Genomic DNA, 21,598 nt, shown 5'->3' on the forward strand with positions numbered 1-21,598 from the left:
CTCACTCTCATCCTTTCAGACATTCTATAAAACCTCTTTGACCAAGTTTTGGTCACTTGTCTTAATATCTCGTCACGTGATCTGGTGTCAAATTTTGTCTGATCATTCACCAATGAAGCACCCTGGAATAAGGACACAATGCAAGCAGCTGTTGTTTACTGCATTAAAAGAACAATGCTAACTTATAAATTGGGGAGGGAGATTCTGATCCCTGTTGGTGTGGAAAATTTGGCAAGAATCTGAACTTACTACAGCAAGATTGCAATTTCTGATTTTCAAATCCTCTCACTGGCAGAGTAAACAACGCATTAGTAAGTGCTCACCCCAGGACCCCCCCACTCCATGATCATTCAGGTTTATAAGCACATGAGCCTGGCAACCTCACCTACGAAGGACATATCAGAGGCAAGTACTCAGGTTATCCTTACCTTCTTGGTTCCAGTCTCCAAGGGGTCCAATAGGAAGTAGAGGACCCAGATAGGTTCAGCTCAGGGCCAGGGGTACGGGGATGGTGGGCTCAATGTCGCTTTCTCAGGGAGCGGGATTGCTCACAAACCTTCATTTCATGTCGGGATGTCCTCAGATTTAAAGAGGTCTGGCGGCTGGCACTCAGGCAGTGTTTCCCATGTCCTCCTTGCTGGGCTTGTGTCGATTGATGCTAAGAGTAAAGAGTGGGAGCTGGAAAGTGGGTGGGAGCTGGTGAATGCAGGGGGTCAGCACTGCCTCTGCCAAGCAACCTGCATAATTAAGTTGATCTTTGTCTACATCCTAGCTATGACTGTAACACTACATTCTGCACTGTCCTGTTTCCGTCCCTATGAATGGTATGCTTTGTACAACATGCAAGAAACAATACTTCTCACTGTATGTTAAGACATGTAACAATAATAAATCAAGTCAAATCAAAATCAAAGGGGGAGCCAGTGAGATTAGTGGGTTGGGTTCCATGACAGGCCAGGCTAATGGACAGAGTGGGAGAATTAGCAAGTGGCTGCTTCCCTGCCTCATGAAGCTTGAGACCCTCTCACTGGGGGGATGATGGCTGCTCTGCCATTGTAACCCCTACTCAGATAGCAGTGTAAGGAAAAGAGGGATGAGCTCCAGATAAGACGGGCGGCACGGTTAACACTGCTGCCTCACATGGTTCAATTCCGGCCTTGGGTGACAGTTTGTGTAGAGTTTGCACATTCTTCCCCTGTCTGCACCGGGCTTTCCTCCTGGTGCTCTGGTTCCCCAGGATCCACAGCTGAGGTTGAAGTGACCTGCTGCCTTCCACGCCCTGTTGCCCAACATTACCTTGGCCATTGGAGGGCCTGGTCTTTGAGGATCCAGGCCTACTTTCAGTCTTCAGGGTTGTTGTGGTGCTGCCCTCCTTGGTGTGTGGGGATGGAAATGTGTCACTCACAGGTAGTGGGGTGTCAGATGTGGTGGGCACCCCCAAAGTCCTCAGGCTGTATTCCTACTGCTTCTCTTCCTTTCAGGTGCCTGGGGACCCCTGGGCTCCTCCGTGGGATACAGGGGCAGCTGGATTATGGTCCAGAAGACCAGCCGTACTCTGACATTTGTGGATTTCCACCAGTGCCTGCAGCATGCAGTTTAAATGCTGCAGCATGGAGCTCATGCCCTGAGCCATGGACATAAGAACATAAGAAATAGGAGCAGGAGTAGGCCATCTAGCCCTTCGAGCCTGCCCCGCCATTCAATAAGATCATGGCTGATCTGTCGTGGCTCAGTTCCACCTTCCCGCCCTCTCCCCATAACACTTAATCCCCTCTCTTATCAAAAACCCATCAACCCGCGTCTTAAAAATATTTAGCGAGGCAGCCTCCACCACTTCAACGGGCAGAGAATTCCAGAGATTCACCACCCTTTGAGTGAAGAAGTTCCTCCTCAACTCCGTTCTAAACCGCCCCCCCTTTATCTTGAGGCTGTGCCCCCTAGTCCTACTGTCTTTTTTGAGCGGGAAGAGTCTCTCCACCTCTATCCTATCCATCCCATTCATCATCTTATACGTCTCAATGAGATCTCCCCTCATTCTTCTAAACTCCAACGAGTACAAGCCTAGTTTATTCAGCCTCTCCTCATAGCTCAACCCCCTCAACTCCGGTATCAGCCTAGTAAACCTCCTCTGCACTCCCTCCAAGGCCAAAATATCTTTGCGCAGGTGCAGCGCCCAAAACTGCACACAGTACTCCAGCTGCGGCCTCACCAATGCCCTATACAGCTGCAGCAAGACCTCCCTACTTTTATATTCAATCCCCCTCGCTATGAGCTGAAGCATGGTGTGGACATCTCCTGCCATGGAGAGCACATCATTGATCTGATTTGATTTATTATTATCACATGTATTAGTATACAGTGAAAAGTATTGTTTCTTGCGCAGTATAGAGACAAAGCATACCGTTCATAGAGAAGGAAACAAGAGAGTGCAGAATATAGTGTTTCAGTCATAGCTAGGGTGTAAAGAAAGGTCAACTTAATATGAGGTAAGTCCACTCAAAAGTCTGACGGCAACAGGGAAGAAGCTGCTCTTGAGTCAGTTGGTACGTGACCTCAGATTTTTGTACCTTTTTCCAGATGGAAGAGGGTGGACGAGAGAATGTTGGGGGTGCGTGGGGTCCTTAAGCTGGCTGCTTTTCTGAGGCAGTGGATAGTGCAGTCAGGGTCAATGGATGGGAGGCTGGCTGGCACGACGGACTGGGCTACATTCACGACCTTTCATTGTTTCTTCCGGTCTTGGACCTGCACCAAGGTTTCCACTGTAGATGCCACCCTCGCAGTGTTGGCTTTGTTGTGTGGAAGTGATTGCACCATCTCCTCGGACAGAAGGTAATGGGACTCCTCCAGTCAACCTTGCCGTCTGAGGAGAGGTGTTATCACCCCTTCCTGATGCTCATCACTCTGTCTTCGTAGTTTCAGCAGCTATGGGACAATCCTACCCAGGGGCATATCATTGGCCCATGTTGTGGGGTTCTCTGGGGGATAGGTTTTGCCAAACCTTTAGCCAATACAAAGACTCACAAAAGTCAGTGTCTCGATTTAAAGTTTATTAATGAACCACTAAAGGCAGAGATAACATTGGTCAGTCCAATGTCTCTTTACAGAGAAGGCTCTGAGTTTTCCAATATATAACACTGAGGTTAGAAGGATTGATCAATTATACATTTTTCATATCAAATTCTCCCACCTTTCATTAGTAATGATCAAATCATCTTCAATATAAATCAATTATTAGCAGCACTTGTCATATACTTTAGCCAATTGTATTCTACGTTCTGACATTATGGGATTTCATTGGTCCGTAGAATCCAGATGCCTCCTGTTTCTATTGCTGATGCTTCTTCCTCTGTTGCCTAGTAACCCCGATGCTTAGGTACAAAAGTCAAAGTCAAGGTTCCCACCAGCTCTTGCTACGTCACTGTCCAAACGAGATAGATGTACACTCTCATGTCTGAGAAAGGACCTGTCTTGTCTGGATAGTGTGAAAAACTATATTAGTAAGTAGCCCTGAGAACGTTACTGCTAGCAACTTCTGCTGATAAGAACTTACACATTCTGAGGTTTCATAGTTTCCAAAGAATGTGATTCTATCTACGAAAGCATCATTCCAGCACCCCTCACAGCAGCCTGCTCTTGGCTAAAGTGCACGATTACATTTATATAGTTAATATATTTAACATATTAAACATACTAAAATACATGTTTAAATCAGAAATACTTGTTCATTCTTATATGCCTTTATGCAGGCAGTTCCCCTGTTAAACTCTAAGTCTGATCTGAGGTCATTTCACTTATTGCTAGTATTTTATTAGACTTAAATCCCTGATTATTTGAAATTTCTCTAACCTACTAGGATTTTCTCCCCACTAGCCCGGGACTCAACAGAGTCCGGAGCTCTGGCACTCCCCTGAGTACCAATTCCTTGGGATGTCCCTGCCTCTGTGTGCTGTGGATCTTCAATTGTGAGGTGCTCACCAGTGAGTGACCCAGCAGCCTATCTACTAGTTACTGCCACTAAAGTATGAGTATCTTTGCTGGTGGAGGGTGCGAGTGACAGATGTGAAGCCTCTTTGCTTGCTTCTGCGAAGTCTCCCATGGAGGTGCTCAGGTCTGTGATGTCCAACGGGTGTGAGTATGGTCCTTGCTGGCTGACTGATTGTTCTGCCAGGAAGAGAGATGGCATTAGTGCGTCATGGGGGATAACAGATAGAAGTAAGGTTGAGAAAGGAGGAAGAACTGTGACTGCATGCATTGAGGATTCTAACCTTTGTCTGTTGCCCCCACTTCACCCTCTGCAAAGGTGTGGTTCTGCTCCTTGCTGGTCAGCTCAGGGGCTGTCTCCTTATAGGGTGTAAGGTATCAGCTCAGGCATGACTCGGTGGACTGTGCCCACTCATGATGGTTTTGCTGGGGTTTGTCCTGCAATGAGACACATGGGGAGAGTGTGGCCAGAGGTTCTGCCAGTTCAGATAGAAAGGACATCTGGCATGCGTGCGTCTTCAATGGGAGCAGGGATGCGAGAAGCAAAATAGCTACTGGGAGGGCCATGGGGAGTGGGGTGGGTGAGGATTCCGTGATAGGTATTGGGAACTCATGAGATGACAGGGTTCGAAGGGTGCGTGAAGGAGGCAGCAGGAGAAATGAGAAGGCGGGTTACCCTGGCTGCATGAAGCAGATCATTCATCTCCTTGAGTCATTGTTGTCCCATCCTCTTCTGCAGCAAGCTGGCACTCACTGTCTCCCAGGCAGGGTGTTAACGTTGGTGAATGGACGTCTGCAGGAAAGCAAGTATTGGACATCACACCTCTGCTCCCCACCATCCAGAAGTTTGGTCAGGGGTCCCTCGGAGAATCTTGGTGCTGGCTTCCTTGACTGGACCTGGAACAAGTGTTGGGGAGGCATTTAAAAGGAGTGCTCCACTGATTGAAGAGTCTAAATTTTCTTGGAGCAAGTGAATCACGAGCGCGGTGACACATGTGGAAAAAATTTTGTTTCAACATTCTGTGAGATTAGCCGTTGGTGCCGACGGTGGCATTCTCACCGGTGTTCTCACTGGAACCAACACTTTGAAAAAATATGGTACATTTCTGCCTGGTAACTTACAACGGGAACCCACGCACAGGGATTTAAAAGGAGAGGTGTCAGAGAGCAGACATACAGCTGGAAAAAATCAAATAGTGACAAGATGGTTAGCAGAGAGTGAGGAGCAGGGTGAGCTGAGGAATCAGAGCCAAATGTTCACATTATAATTTATCTAAGTATCAAGAACATCACATCCTTTCAATAAACAAATATATCAAAGATCTAAATGAAGTGTGAGACCAAGATCAGAGAATAATTGCAAAGTGATAACAAGCAACTGGATGGGCTGTGGGAAAGTTAACTTAAGTATAACTTGACTCAGATCAGTGAGCTAAAAACTTAACCTAATTTGAATGAATAAACTTGAATTAATTAATGTAATAATAAAATGGCATGCACTGTAGGTGGCGTCCTGCAATTGTACCATGTGGAGTTTATTGCAACCTCAAACCACCACATTTGCAGTAAGAATCTGCTTTGCCAGAAACTTCAGCTCTGAGTTGTTGAGCTGCAATCTAGGGCTCAGGATATCAGGTAGTCACACCCCTTAGGTTAGGTAGTATGTATCTAGCTAGTGGCCACAGAAAGAAGGGTGTGACCGCAAGTAGGATAGGTCAGAACTGCCCAGGTGCAGTGCTGGAGGAGCCTTGATCTTTACCATTACCCAACAGGAAGAAGGTTCTTGAGGGCAGATGGGTAAATAAACAATTACACAATGGTGTAGGAAGACACTTAAGTAGGGCAGTATAAAGGAATGTGGTAGAGAATGGTATAGTTGGGGCACAGTTGCTGTTCACTGTAGCCAAGAGCATGAGTTCCAAAGATATGGCTGAGATTTTACACGGGATCAGGGATCCCCATCCCTCAGAATAAGTGTCAAGCCTCACCCCATTCCCTGCTCGGTCACTTACCCTGAAGCTTTGTAATGGCTGTTGGACAGTTAGTTGGCTTCAGTTTGATCCCTGCTCTGGGGAGGAAGTCTGGAGTTTTTTAAAATCTGGGGAGGGAGTCCTGACTCTGAGAGCTACCAACCAATCAAATGGCTGGCAGTTCTCTGGTCCCAGCACCATCGTCTGGAGTGGTGGCCATTGCTGGAACTACATCCAATCTCCAAAGCAATCCCCAATGTTTGTGTGAGCCTGCTGTGTGTAAACTGGTGTGGGGATAACTGCATTACAACAATGACCACACTTCAAAATTTACCTCGTTGACTCTAAAGCATTTTGGACACCTGGCAATCTAGAAGGTCATAATGTAAATACATTCTTTGGATCCAGATAGTTCAATAGACATAAAATATAGGGCAAGAATAAATGGGTCATTTTCAAGTTGGCAGGTGTCTGAAGGATCATTACTGGGGCCTCAGCTATTTACAATCCTTATTCATGACTTAGACGGAAAGACCAAATTTAATATATCCAAGTTGGCTAATGATACAAAACTCAGTAGGCTAGGAAACTGTGAGGGCTCAGGGGGAAGACAAGTGAACTTAACAGTCAATAAATGGCAGATAGAGTAATATGTGGGGAAACATGAGGCTATTCACAGGAAGAATAGCAAAAGAGAATATTCCTTAAATGGTGAGAAATGATTAAATGTTGTATTCCAAGGGATTTCGTTATCATTGTGCATTATATACAGAAAGTAAACTTGAGGTTGCAGCAAACAATTAGATCTTTTCTTTGCAAGAGCGTTAGAGTACAGAAGTAAGGAGGCTTTGCTTTGGTACAGGTCTTTGGTGAGATACACCAGGATCTACAGTTTTGGTCTCTTAACCAAAGGACATGTTATTTGAGCATTATTTTTAGTGTGTGCAGTAATCACCAAGCCAGACAACAGCTTCCTCATTGGCTAAATGGAGCTCTCTGAGCTTCCATTGAATGTTGTCAGGGGCAGTCTTCAATGATGTGAGTCATTGGTGTGTGCTGCAGCTGCAGTTTGGATTCCTTGCAATCCCCCACTTATTCCAATTTGCTGTACAAAGGTCTTGGCCAATGTGGAAATGGTTGAGGAGTTCCCAATGTTGGTGTGGCAGGTTGAAGCCAGACGGGTGGCTGTGGGATCTGTGATGAGGAAATGGTTTTTAATGGTGGTGTGCTGGTTCCATTCCTGCTGCCACTGGGTCTTTGCTGTTATTCCTGGGGCTCTTAGCTGTACAGGCTGGCAATGATGGGAGGTGAGCAACAGGTGGATTGGTAAGGTCCTTGTGTAACAGCAGGCTTGGTTGACATAAACCTTCTCCAAAAGTTTTCTTATTACAATCTCCCTCTTTATATGAGGGTTGCGATGTTACTCAGGACTGGGAGCTGGGGGAGTTGAGCTGATTGGAGGATACTCGAGATGATACGCATTGTTTTGTTGAGCTGGGTATCTACAAGACTGGGATGAATTGTGCCATACTGATGCATAATACTCTGTAGACGATGCCGAGAGCTGAGGTCCTTAAGGTTTGGGCACCAGCTCAAAGGGGAGATGATAGACTACTGGTATAATCGTTAGACTATTAATCCAGAAGCTCAGCTAATGTTCTGGGGACCCGGGTTTCAATCCTGTCATAGCAGCAAGAGTTTGTTTTGCATTTTAATCTTTGCTGCTGTCTTGTTCAATGTTTTTTGCATGTCAGCGTTCAGTCAAGGGTGCAGCAAAAGTTCATTAAATTGGTTGCTGGGATCAGAGACTTATCCTATGGAGCTCAGATGAATGAGAGGTTTCCTGGCCATCTCCCTCACAGTGTATTTTCCAGTGGCGGTGACGGAATCTTCCAGTCCTGCCAATGTCTACAGGGTTTTGTGTGCCTCACTAACCTTTGCCTCCACTGCAGGGGATTGCCATTGGCAGGATGGGAAGATCCTGACAGTGGGAAGGGCTGAAAATCTTTGGCCATTGAAACATATAAAATTATAAGAAGGCTTGAGAGGGTAAATGCTAAGAGGACATTGCCTCCAGCTGGAGTGTCTGGAACCAGGGGACATAATTTCAGCAGAGGAACATAGAACATAGGACATAGAATATTACAGCGCAGAACAGGCCCTTCGGCCCACGATGTTGCGCATTTGGAGATGACAATAAATGTCTTCACTCAGAGGGCTGTAAACCCTTGGAATTTGCCATCCCAGACGGATGTGGGTGCTCAGATATTGAGTATGTTCAAGGCTGGGATTCATAATTTTAAAAACAAATTTTTACTCCAGCTTTAGAGTTACAAAGCCAATGCTCAGCGTGGACTGGACAAACCCAAATCCAAATTTCAATTGAATCCAATTCTTGGTCCCTGCAAGAGAGGCAAACAAAATTCAAGCTGACAAGATAAGGTAGTGCACCCCATTTTGAGCTTGATCTTAGCCGAGAAATGATTGATAGCTTTTGGACTTTTGAGGGAATTAAGCAATGTTCTCGCTAAACTGCAATTGGTAAATCTCTAGGCAGGTTCTGAGCAAGTCAACATCTTTAAGTGACTGTACCTGCAAACAATTTCAAAGGACTGCGCACTCCACCAAATTTCTCGTGTACCCCTGAAAATTTGGAGGGAATGTTGGAATGAAGTGAAATGGGGATTGGGTGGGAAAGTGGAATTGAGTTTCAAGATCAGCCACGATCTTACCGAATCACAGGACAGCCTCCAGAGTCCAGATGGCCACTCCTGCTCCTACTTATATTTTGTGACTTTAATATTCAATTATATAGTGTATTATTCAACTTAACTTCATAGCACTAATTTGTCAAGTAGCTATTTATATGGCTGAATTCTTGAACCCTTCCAAATTCAAACAACTGAAAATACTGCTCCCAGTCACCCTGCAATGTACAGCGACCTTTTCCGTTGGTCTTTTCCTTTGCGATCCCCTGCGACTGAGAAGAATTTAACGGGGAGGAGCGCAGAGCAGGGCAATGCTCTCAGCGGAGTAGGTCTGACCCAAGAAAAGCCCCAGCCCCTCCGCCCCCATTTACTTCATTGAACCGAACAAGGAGCCTTTTCCATCTGAGTCCGGGCTCTTGCTGCGGAGAGCATGGTTTCGTTTGTCTATCTGAGCGCGGTAGTTCCTCGCCTTGTTTTTGTGTTTCACACTTTGCTAGCAGTTTGGCGAGTAACTGTAGCGAAAGAAAATCCCATGTATTGGCTTTTGCTGCTTCTGATTTTACTGACGCTTGTGGAGATGATAGTGACTCTAACCATCCAGAAAGGGAAAGATTACAGAGGGTAAGGGCGGCTGCAAATTAAATGATCGATTTATAAATATGTTTCTAAAAATATTAATATTTGCGTAAATTGCGAAAAATGTGCATTATTTTGAATTTGCTTAAAGGTGGTCACTTGTTTACACGGTGTAACTGTACCAATCTGTGCAGTCTAAATACAATGGACTAATCCATTGCAACAAAAGTTAAGTGTAATGTCTGTGACTGGATGGGCTCCTGCCAAAGCCAACACTCAGTTTAGATATAGCATGTACTTCATTCAGAATCTGGATGAAAAACAGAAACACCAACGACAATTTCTAACTTTCCGAGTTAAAATTGGGCGGCCAAGGTTTACCCGGAGATAAAGCGATGAAGTGCTTCATTTCAATCGGTACGAATCCACATCTTATTTCCCAGTCTTGTCACAGGGGCAAAACTTCCACAGTGGGATCTGCCCATCAACTTCAGGAGCAACCCGTGAAGTATATGTCGAGGGATGAGAATGATACAAAAAGAGTGAAGGGGGTTTTGCCAGCAGTTCCTAGCGTGTGAGCGGCTGGGGTTAAAGGGGCATTTTAGCCCTGGTTTTGACCCATTGCTACTGAGGTGGAACTGTTGATGTGACACTGAGAAGCTCAGCAGGCAACTGTGAGCCAGCAAGACAAGACTGGCTCACACCGTTAGCAGAGACCCACTTCAGTCTAATGATAGATGGGCTGAGGAGCAGTTGCACAAACTTGGTTTGTCTTCATTAGAGTTTAGAAAATTGGGCTGCGAATTCTTTAAAATGATTCAGGAATCCAAGGAGATTAGATAAAGGGAAGCGATTACCTCCGGTGAGAGGATCCAGAGCTAGAAGGCACAATATTAAATCGGCTGGGCATGTCAGGAAGCATTTTTCAAACAAAGCTTGGTAGGTATTTGGTCCTCCCTTCCCAAAAGACTGGATGTTGGGTCAAATTAATTTTTCAACACAGTATTTGAACGGATTTATCACAGGGAAGAGTACGGCGGGGGGGGGGGGGGCGGATATGGATTTAGGGCTGGTAAATGGCCAGGATTTAATCAACACACTTGAAGGGCTGAATGGTTTACTCCAAATTTTCATTGGTTGGGTGAATCCCACAGCTTCTAATTGTCCAGTTCATCACTCAATTCAAATAAGCAAGTCAAAAGAGGACTTTTACAGTTAAAGGCTTGGGAAGCGGGGGTTAAAATGATTCCCTGAAATCTGTATTTTTGCTAGTTGTGTGAAATGGGGTGTCATAATGAATCAGTGGCCCTGTTACACACCCTGTGTGTTATGAAAATTTGGTACTATTGGCAAAGATCAATTTCATCCCCCCAATGTTTAGAAACCATTAGTAATGGGAATGGAGGAGTGATATAGTATAATATTTATTGATTAGCCTAAAGGAGGTTGATGATAAACGATTAAGGCATTTTAAGGTTTCAGTAATTGGGTGACAGTGTAACTCAAAACTGCCAAAAATTGCCAAAAAATTAACAGGTATTCTGCATTTTGAACAATGCAGGAAGATCCATTCTTTTAAATGATATACCTACATCCTGTTATGAAAACAATTATTTTGCAATTAAGCTCATGGAAAAATGACAAGATACAATTCTGAAGTATATGTTGAAAGAAAGGCAGCTGTAGCTGGTTGTGTGTAAATACAGAATATTTACTAAGAAATATAGATGTAGGTGATAACTCAAGCCAAACTCACCTAATTTAGCCATTGCTAAAGCAGAGTTGTCCAATATGTTAACCATCAGCTATGAGTGTTGAATTTGAAATCCAGATATATTTTACATTTGTAAATAAAAAACGGGTAATGGTCACTAGTATTGGGCATGTGATTTCAATCCTCATATCTGCACAGAATATGCACCTTTTTGTGCATTTGTTGGAAAAGGGTAAGAGAAAAACACTGCATGTGTGCTCTTTGATCATTGTGGCTGCTTTACTTTCTTGGTTACTGAATGGTGGTGGGTGTTTGTAAAGTATAGACACTGGAGTAAATTAGCCTGAGTGTGTGGAAGGGATATTTGTACTACAACAGGGTACAGCATTGCCTACAATGGTATCAACTAGCAATGGTATCATCTACAAATAGCTAGTGGCTATTCATAGAGGGAGAGAGGAGTTGGGAGCAGAGGGAGTGGGGATTTGGGAACAGAGGGAGTGAGGAGTTGGGGGCAGAGGGAATGAGGAGTTGGGGGCAGAGGAAGTGAGGAGTTGGGAAGATCACAAGTATAAGAACAGAGTATCTTCTTTTGAATAATTATTAGATAACGTGTATTGCTTTTCCTTACAGACCACCAAATTGAGATGTTTAAAGTGGTTAAAGGATATAATGAGGTTGATAAGGAGAAATTATTTTCTCCGGTGAATGAGTCCAGCACAAGAGGTAGAATAACCTTAAAATAAGAACTAGGTCAATCGGATGTCAGAAAGCACACCATCACACAAAGAACTTTCACCCACTAGAGGTTGTTTAGACTGGGGCTCAACTGAAAATTTCACAACTGAGACTGATAACGTTTTGATAGGTAAGAGTAGAAAATAATGGAACCAAGATAAGTGGATGGAGTAAAGTTAAGATTCACATTAATCTCAATGAATAACAGAATAGGCTGAATGGGCTTCTCCTGTTCTGATGAGCAGCCCTGATGCGTTGCTTCTTCTGGACTCCAAATTGTTCCCACTTGTGATTTTTTTTTGACTGTCCACTATTTGAACAATCTTTTGAAAGTTATTGCTGGATTTTGAACAGTAGTTTATGGCAGCAGATACTCGGGACCAATTTTCTGAAGCTGCTCCCTTGCACCTTGACTCCAGGCACCAATGAACTGAACCTACTTTTGTTAGCAGCGTTTATATTACATTAACTATCTGGGAGGTACTCTGGATTAATTGAGATTTGTCTTCACTGCCTATACTTCATCTAGCTAGCCATTTTTGCCCTCCATGTGCCACCTTGTGCAGTCAGTAAAGCAACCTTAGGATGCTGGAAATTGAAAGAATAAATGCAGAGCAACAGAAATGGACAACTTACTGTATTGCTAAGGGCCCAATTTCACCATTGCGTCACACCCGTTTTCGGTAGAGTCGAGTGTGAGGCCATTAACGCGATCTGTGCCTGCGTCCGCACACATGCCCACTTTACCAAGGCCTGAAAATGGCTGTGATCCTATTCACACCCAAAATGGGTGCAACAGCGATTTAAATGCATTTGCGTGCATTTAATCATTTAAGAGGTAAGTTCAGAGCTTCCAAGGCTCTCTGACTCAGTTCGGTGGGGGTGGGGGGGGAGCATGGAGGTGGGCCAGATCGTTCTCTGGTGAGGGGGGGAGGGAGGAGGAGGTGGGTCAGATCATTCTCTGGTGAGGGGGAGGGATGGGAGAAGGGAGGCCAGATCATTTTCTCCTGGGGGTGGGGAGCGGGGGGAGGGGGGGTGGGGTGAAGGAGGAGGTGGCTCAGATGTACCTCTGGTGGAGCGGGGGAGGAAAAGGGGGGCAGATTGTTGTCTGGTGGGAAAGGGAGACATGACCGTTCTCTGGTTTGTGTGGGCGGGGTGAGAGAGGTGGGTAAGATGTATCTGTGGTGGTGGGGTTGGGGGGAGAGGCCAGATGGATCTCTGGTGGCGGGGGGCAGGGGGGACTGCTGCCACACTGCGGGCGATCGGTGTGGGGGAAGGGGGCAGGGAGTTGCGATCGGTCTGGGTAGCGGGGGGGGTGGTGGGTGAGTAAGGGGGACAGTTACGTTGTGGGACCATCGCAATGTGACAGTGGTGCGTTTTTCAAACTTTTTTTCTAATTGCGCGTGCACAGTTCAGAGCTCTGATCGTTTTGGACGTAATAAGCCCCGCCCACAGCACGATTCAAATTGGCGATTTTCTTTCCAGGCTAAGTGCGTATCGGGGCGCCTGAAAGCAGATTTCCAAATTGGATCTGAATTTCGCCCAGATTTGGCACTCAGAATCAAAATGGTAAAACCAGGCCCTAAGTGTCTGTCGTGCAGTTTAGTTGTGTTATATTGATGTAAGGCATTATGTTCTTGAAAGAAATGTACAGCAAGAACTTCAATTGGAAGATGTGCCTCACTGGGTTATGGTTATGCATGACAGACAGATAATGAGAAAACTGTAAGTCTGTGATTTCTTAGCATGGATGATAAACAAATTAGGATGACAAAGAACATGTATGCAGTCAAGGGCCTTCTACCCAGTACACAGTGCTGATTAGTCTTACCCTGTCAGAGTCATTGAACTGTGATGTGTTTTCAAGGATCTGTTCCTAGTTTCTGTGGATATTGTAATTAGCTTATATCCTTTTCTGCTGTCATTTGCTACTCTGAAACCACAGACAGGGAAACTCTCCTTACATCCACCTTCTGAACTCCATCCTATTAGTTATCAAACATGGAGTTCTGTTTTATAGCACTACAAAATCTCTTTCATGCCTTCAAACTTTGTTGCCTTTCGATGTATTTTTGTTTGGACTTTCCTCCCTCCCCTTCCCAGCACTGACTGAGCAAATCAAACCCTTTAAAATGATTTGGAAACTTTACAATGACTAGGATAACACAGAGTGTGCAAATTCTTTGAGATTTAATCTGGTGGCTAGATTTGGGTAGCTACTGACACAAAGGCCAGAACTACTTGGCAGTCATGAGTAACTATTCAAATTAGCTGAGTACAAAGAAGACTGTTTAATGTTGGCAATAAAATTTTGCACAGAGGAACATTGTGGGAACATTATAGTTCATCAACCTATTTCAGCAACAATAACTTCTAGACTTGAGTGTTATAAAATCCAACTGGTTCACCAATGTCATTTAGGGAAGGAAATTTATCATCCTTACCGGTTCTGACCTGTGAGCTCTATAAGTGACTTTAAAGAACAAAATTACAGCACAGGAACAGGCCCTTTGACCCTCCAAACCTACACTGACAATGCTGCCCGTTTAACTAAAACCCCCAACCCTTCTGGGGACCACATCCCTCTATTCCCATCCTATTCATGTATTTGTCAAGATGCCTCTTAAAAGTCACTACCATATCTGCTTCCACTATCTCCCCCAGCAACGAATTCCAGGCACCCACTTACACCCTCTGTGTAAAAAAATCTGCCTTGCACATCTCCTTCAAACCTTGCCCCTTCTGATGATCCACTCTATCCATGCTTCTGACAATCTTGTAGACTTCTATCAGGTCACCCCTCAACCTCTGTCATTCTAGTGGGAACAAACCAAGTTTCTCCAACCTCTCCTCATAGCTAAAGCCTTGTATACCAGACAACATCCTGGTAAATCTTTTCTGTACCCTCTCTAAAACCTCCACTTCCTTTTGATAGTGTGGCGACCAGAATTGAACACTTTATTCCAAGAGTGGTCTAACTAAAATTCTATAAAGCTGCAATATGACTTGCCAATTTTTAGACTCAATGCCCTGACCAATGAAGGCAAGCATGCAGTATGCCTTCTTGACTACTTTCTCCACTTGCATTGCCACTTTCAGTGACCTGTGTACCTGTACACCTTTGCCTATCAATACTCTTAAGGGTTCTGCCATTTACTGTGTATTTCCTACCTGAATTAGACCTTCCAAAATGTTTTCCCTCATATTTGCCCAGATTAAACTCCGTCTGCCACCTCTCCGCCTAAATCTCCAACTGATCTATATCCTGCTGTATCCTCTAATTGGTCCTCATCTTTTTTATCCGCTAATCCACCAACCTTCGTGATGTCTGCAAACTTACTAATCAAACCAGTTACATTTTCCGCCAAATCATTTATATATATTAGAAACAGCAAAGGTCCCAGCACTGATCCCTGAGGAACTCCACTTGTCACAGCCCTCCATTCAGAATCCCACCCTTCCACTGCTACCCTCTCTTCTTCAACCGAGCCAGTTTTGTATCCACTTTGACAGCTCACCACTGATCCCATGCAAGTTCACCTTCTGCACCAGTCTGTCATGAGGGACTTTGTCAAAGGCCTTACTGAAGTCCATGTCGACAATATTCACTGCCCTACCCTCATCAATCATCTTCATCACTTCCTTGAAAAACTCATTCAAGTTCGTGAGACACGACCTCCCCTTCACAAAACCATGTTGCCTGTCACTAATATGTCCATTTATTTCCAAGTGGGAATAAATCCTACTCGTAGAATCCTCTCCAATAATTTCCCTACCACTGATGTAGGGCTCACTGGCCTATAATTACCTGGATTAGTCCCATGACAAAGTGATTGATTTGTAACTGCTTCCTGTAGTGGCCAAGCAAATCATTAGGTTGTATCACACTGCTACAAAGAATACCACATGGATTGGAGTGGAAGAAAGCTTACTACCTTTAAGGTAACTCACGATAGGCAATAAGTGGTGACCTTGTCAACAATACCCTCCTCCCAATAAATTGTTTAAAAATGATCATAAGAGGGGATACAAACAAGAAAGTAAGAGTCTGGGCTCAGTTAGGAAGACCAAGATCAATAGGTATGATGCAGATAAGTGGTTGCAAGGTGACTAAGACCAGGAACTAAATATTCAAGGGTATTTGACATTTTGAAAGGCTAGAAAGAAAGAAAAAGGTGATGAGTTAGCTCTGTTAAAAAATGAGATCAATACAATAATGACACGTGATCTTGGCTCAGAAGATCAAGCTGCAGAATCCATTGGGTGGATATAAGAAATGGCAAGCAAAGAAGTGGGTGGAGTTTATTTTAATCTTCGTATAGATTGGACAAATCAAAGAGGCAAAGAAGATAAGTTCATATAGGGTACTTGTGACAATTTCTGAATACGAAATAGTGCAATCAACTAGGAAGCAAACTATTTTAGACCTGGTAATGTATAATGAGCGAATGATCCTAAGATTATACAATTTCACATTGGGGGAACCTAGAACTAGGGAGCAAGTTTCAAATAAAGAATCTATTCTTCCCTGCTGCCATCAGACTTTTGAATTAACTTTTTAAGTTGATCTTTCTCTACACCCTAGCTATGACTGTAACACTATTTCTCTACCCTCTGCTTTCTTCTCCCCATGTACTCTATGAACAGTATGCTTTGTCTGTATAGTGTGCAATAAACAATACTTTTCACTGTATCCTAATACATGTGACAATAATGAATTAAATCAAATCTCCTGACTAGGGCAGAGATTAGAAGAAATTTCTTGTCCCAGAAGGTTTTGTCTTTGGAATTCTCTTCTCCTGAGACCAGTGTAAGCTAGGTCATACGTATATTCAAGGCTGAATTTGGCTGTTTTTTTATGGACAATGGAATCAAGGGTTATGGGACAGGCAGGATTGTGGAATTAGAGACACAATCAGATCAGCCATGATCTTATTGAATGGCGGAGTTGGTTCGAAGGGCGAAATGACCTATTCTGCACCGATTTCATATGTTCTTATGTAAGTAAGACTACAAGTTCACAGGATATTGAAAACTGCAATGATACTGATCTGACAAAATACAATGCGTCATTTTCATTCAGTGATAGGAAACTGTCAGCAAAGCGAAGGCTGGAATATTACAGGATGTCACCATTTTCAGGTTGTTTGGACTAATTGATAAAACTGCATGTCATTGCAGAGTATTCATTTTAAATGTCCAAATGTATGTTTAGTATGAAAAGGTCATTCAGCAAAAACAAAGATTCCAATATATTCATGTACATCAGCAACGCCAACTTAAGTTTGACATGTTTCACAATGGCACAGTGGTTAGCTGCGGCAGGGGCCCAGGTTTCCTCCGGATGCTCTGGTTTCCTCCCACAGCCTGAAAGACATGCTGATTAGGTGCACTGGCCATGCTAAATTCTCCCTCATGTTTCCAAACAGGACCAGAGTGTGGCAGCTAGGGGTTTTTCACAGTAACTTCATTGCAGTGTTAAACTAATAAATAAATAAAATAAAACCGGTGTTTCATTTTGTGTCTTGTGTAAGCACTCTTGATCAGCGTGAGGAAATGCTGCTGAAACATAAAATTGGCTTGATTGAATAGATTAATCTCCGAGGGATGTGTTGTTACATATTTCAACAAATGTTGTGTTATTACATTGTTAATAAGTTGCTTCTCTGTTTGGATTGCTACAGAGTAAAAAGACAGTTTCCACTAGCAGACCACATCTCTAAAAATATTGAAACCCTGAATTTGCCCACAGTTGATGCTTACTGTCTAGTTATTATGTAAAGTGCATGTGCAATCTTGCTGTATTCCCAATATACCACTCTGTTAGATATATGTATAAAGGCTAAATTCAATGGTCAGATTTATTTATGGAAGTAACAACATACAGGAGCTGCAAGACACAATAAGAAATGTAGGACCCATTCCTCCTCTTCAAAAATCATTTAAACTTACCTTTCCTGGCCATATTCGACATTGATCAGTTTCCATAAATGTCTTATTCCATTTTTAAAGTTACAAAGTGAATACTCAGAGTGGACCAGGCAAACCCGAATCTACTTCTTTGCTTGCTCTAAAAATCAAATTCGAATTAAATCCAATTCATGGTCCTCACAAGAGAGACATACAAGATCCAAGCTGACTAGAAAAGGCATTGCACCCCATCTTGGGCTTGTTCCAACACTTGGTCTTGGCCGAGAAGCTAACAGAATTGTCTTTTTAAGATCTGCCATTGGACAATGACTTGCTAATTAACAGGGGCACAATGAGTGACTAGGCATGCACTTTGGCCACTGCGGGCCCTTTTAAAATGGGGTAGCTGCACCAGAGGCAAGGTAGGTACATGTTAAAATACCAGTTGGGACTTGTTAAAGTGGACCCCATTGCTTATGTTAATATGTCATGTTGCAATTATACCCATCCATTAGTGCTGGTGTTACATAGAACATTACAGCGCAGTACAGGCCCTTCGGCCCTCGATGTTGCACCGACCAGTGGAACCAATCTAATGACCCTCTAACCTAAACTATTGCAATGTTATCCATATGCCTATCCACCCACCATTTGAACACCCTTAAAGTTGGCGAGTACACAACTGCTGCAGGCAGGGCATTCCACGACCTTACTACCCTCTGAGTAAAGAACCTACCTCTGACATCCGTCCTATAATTACGACCCTTATACCAGCCCCTCATTTGCATTTCACAGCACTTCAGTCTCTACTGCATGGAAAATGTTCCAATCAACTCCTCTTCACTGATTCCTAAACTGCCATCACATTTTCAATTTTACTATCCATACTTTCAAATCACTTATTGCCCATACCAAACTTTCTTAAAAAGATGGTGGTGAGCTGCCTTCTTGAACCACTGCAGTCCCTGAGGTGTTGCACACCCACAGCACCGTTACTGAGGGAATGCCAAAATTTCGACCCATCAACAGTGCAGGAATGGCGATATATTCCAAGACGACTCAAAGCCAAGTGGGAGGGTGAGCTGTGAGGAGGATGCCCCTTATATCCTTTGATCCCCTTTGCCTCAAGAGCTATATCTAATTGCTTCTTGAAAACATACAACGTTTTAGCCTCAGCTACTTCCTGTAATAGTGAATTCCATAGGCTGACCACTCTCTGGGTGAAGAAATTTCTTCTAATCTCTGTCCTAAACAGTTTACCCTGTATAATCAGACCCCTGGTCTGGACACCCCACCATTGGGAACATGCTTCTTGCAATACCCCATCTGGTTCTCTTAGAATTTTGTAGGTTTTTATGAGATCTCCCTTCATTCTTCTGAACTCCAGCGAATACAACCCTAACTAGTCAATCTTTCCTTGCATTGAGATGCTTCAATGTGATTTGGCCAAGTTGAGTGGGAAAGTGAATGGCAGATGCAGTATAATCTGGATAAATGTCAGGTTATTGACTTTGGTAACGAAAATAGGAAGGCAGATTACTACCTGGCCATAAATTAGGAGAGGGGAATATGCAACGAGACCTGGGTGTCCTCATACACCAGTTGCTGAAGGTAAGCATGCAGGTGCAGCAGACGGTAAAGAAGGCAAATGGTATGTTGGCCTTCATAGCGAGAAGATTCAAGTGCAGGAGCAGGGACCTCTTGATGTAATTTTACAGGGCCTTGTTGAGGCCATACCTGGAATATTGAGGAAGGATGTTCTTGCTCTCAAGGGAGAGCAGAGAAGGTTTACCAGACTAATTCCTGGGAAGGCAGGACTGACGTATGAAGAAAGATTGAGTCAGTTAGGATTGTATTCACTGGAGTTCAGAAGAATGAAGGGAGAACTTAGAGAAACCTTCAAAATTCCAGGAGGACCAGATAGGGTAGATGCAAGAAGCATGTTCCCAATGGTGGGGTGTCCAGACCAGGAGTCACAGTCTGAGGATACAGGGTAAACTGTTTAGGACAGAGATTAGAAGAAATTTCTTCATCCAGAGAGTGGTCAGCCTATGGAATTCGCTATTACAGAAAGTAGCTGAGGTTAAAACATTGTATGTTTTCAAGAAGCAATTAGGTATATCCCTTGAGGCAAAGGGGATCAAAGGATATGGAGCGAAGTCAGGATCAGGTTATTGAGTTAGAAAATCAGCTATGATTGTCATGAATGGTGGTGCAGACTCAAAGGGCCATATGGCCTCCTCCTGCTCCTATTTTCTACGTTTCTAAGTCAAGATGGTGAGTAAGTTGGCGGGAAACTTCCAGGTGGTGGTGTTCCCAGATATCTACTGCTCTTGTCCTTCTAGGTCATGGACTTGGAAGTGTTGCTTAAATGGTGCATATGGCTGCCACTGTTTATCAATGGTGGATGGATTGAAAGTTTGTGGAAGGGGTAGCAATCAAGGGGGCTGCTTTTCCTGGTTGATGTTGAACTTCTGGAATGTTGAAGGAGCTGCACTGTACAGGCAAGTGGAGCATATTCCATTATATTCCTGAATTGTGCCTTGTAGATAGCGGACAGGCTTTAGGGACTCAGGGAATGAGTTACTCACCTCAGGATTTGATCTGTTCTGGTAGCCACAGTATTTATGTTTTTTTTTATTCATTGATGGGACATGGGCATTGCCCATCATTTATTGCCCATCCCATTATGTGGCTGGTCCTGTTCAGTTTCTGGTCAATGTTAACCCCCCGGATGTTGATAGTGGGGGAGTTAGCGGTAGTAATGCTGACAAGGGGCAATGGTTAGATCCTCTCTTGTTGGAGATGGTCATTGCTTGGCACTTGTGTAGCATGAATGTTATTTGCCATTTATCAGCTCAAGCCTGGATGTTGTCCAGGTTTTGCTGAATTAGACTATGAATTGTTTCAGTATAAGTAGGTAACACCATTCATAACCACAGGATGTCCCAAAACACTTTACAGCCACTGAAATACTTTTGAAGTGTAGTCCCTAATGTAACGTAGGAAATGCAGCGAACAACAATCAGCACACAGCAAGGTCTCACAAACAACAATGTCATAACGATCAGATACTCTGGTTTTGTAATGTTGATTGAGTGATAAGTATTGGCTAGGATGTCAGAGATAACTATACTATTCTTCGCAATAGGACCTTGTGATATTTTTTATCTACCCAAGAGCACAGATAGGACCTCAATTTAATGTCTCCTCAGAAACTTTACATTTCCAACAGTGCAACACTCCCTCAGGAGCCTTTAGTTTTTTTCTGTTGAAGTCTGGGAGTGGAAAACCTTCTAACTTAGGTGAGAGCATTATCTACTGAACCACAGCTAGAAAAATGTAACAGTTGCTATTCTGTGTTGCAGTTCAATTTTCCCCAGTCCTCAAACTCTGTTTGAACGAAGACTATACTTAGTATTGCCTTCCAGTGTGTTCCAGCACCACAGCTATTGGAGATATTATGTACCTGTAAGTGGTAAAGTTGAAGTCAATTAACTTGAAACAAAGCAACTTAAAGTGTTAGCACAACCCAAGACCATCAATCAACTAATCTTAAGCCTTTACTTGAAACTCTCAGTATGGTATCTAACTTCATCCATTGAGTGCTCTTGCTGCAAATTATTTCCTTGCAGCACCGTGGACATGTTGGTACAGGTGAGTAAAGTCAAAACAATTTATCAAACGTGGTTGTTATTGATAGTTTAGATAAGGTGAGGTGCCGTCTGCCTCCTTAAGAGAACATGAAAGATCCAAGGGCATTATTCAAAGAAAAATAGGGGACTTTCACCCAGTACCCTGCCCAGTATTTATCCTTCAAATGACATCACTAGTTTACTTGGTCATCATCCCGTTATTGTTTGTGGGACCTTGCTGTATACAAGTTGGCTGCCACATTTGTATTGTGGGAGTGGCACTATGTCCAAAACTGCCCCAAGAATATTAGCAATAGGCAAGGGGTCCAGACCAACATTGTCCTGTTAACCCTAGGGCTGCTGTCA

The 21,598-nt window shown here is 43.7% G+C and overlaps 1 protein-coding gene across 1 annotated transcript in view; it reads left to right on the plus strand.

Annotated features, from left to right (window-relative positions):
• The first annotated feature begins 8,977 nt into the window (after positions 1 to 8,977).
• tmem26a (transmembrane protein 26a) overlaps positions 8,978 to 21,598 on the plus strand; it is a 33,467-nt gene continuing 20,846 nt past the window's right edge. The window contains exon 1 of the mRNA XM_080205430.1: positions 8,978 to 9,280. Within this exon, the coding sequence (XP_080061556.1) occupies positions 9,090 to 9,280 (191 nt within the window). The 5' untranslated portion in view covers positions 8,978 to 9,089. The remainder of the gene's footprint in view (positions 9,281 to 21,598) is intronic.

This window comes from Carcharhinus amblyrhynchos, chromosome 17 (genome assembly GCF_965287045.1).
Source record: "Carcharhinus amblyrhynchos chromosome 17, sCarAmb.v2.hapA, whole genome shotgun sequence".
In the NCBI taxonomy this organism is placed as follows: Eukaryota; Metazoa; Chordata; class Chondrichthyes; order Carcharhiniformes; family Carcharhinidae; genus Carcharhinus; species Carcharhinus amblyrhynchos.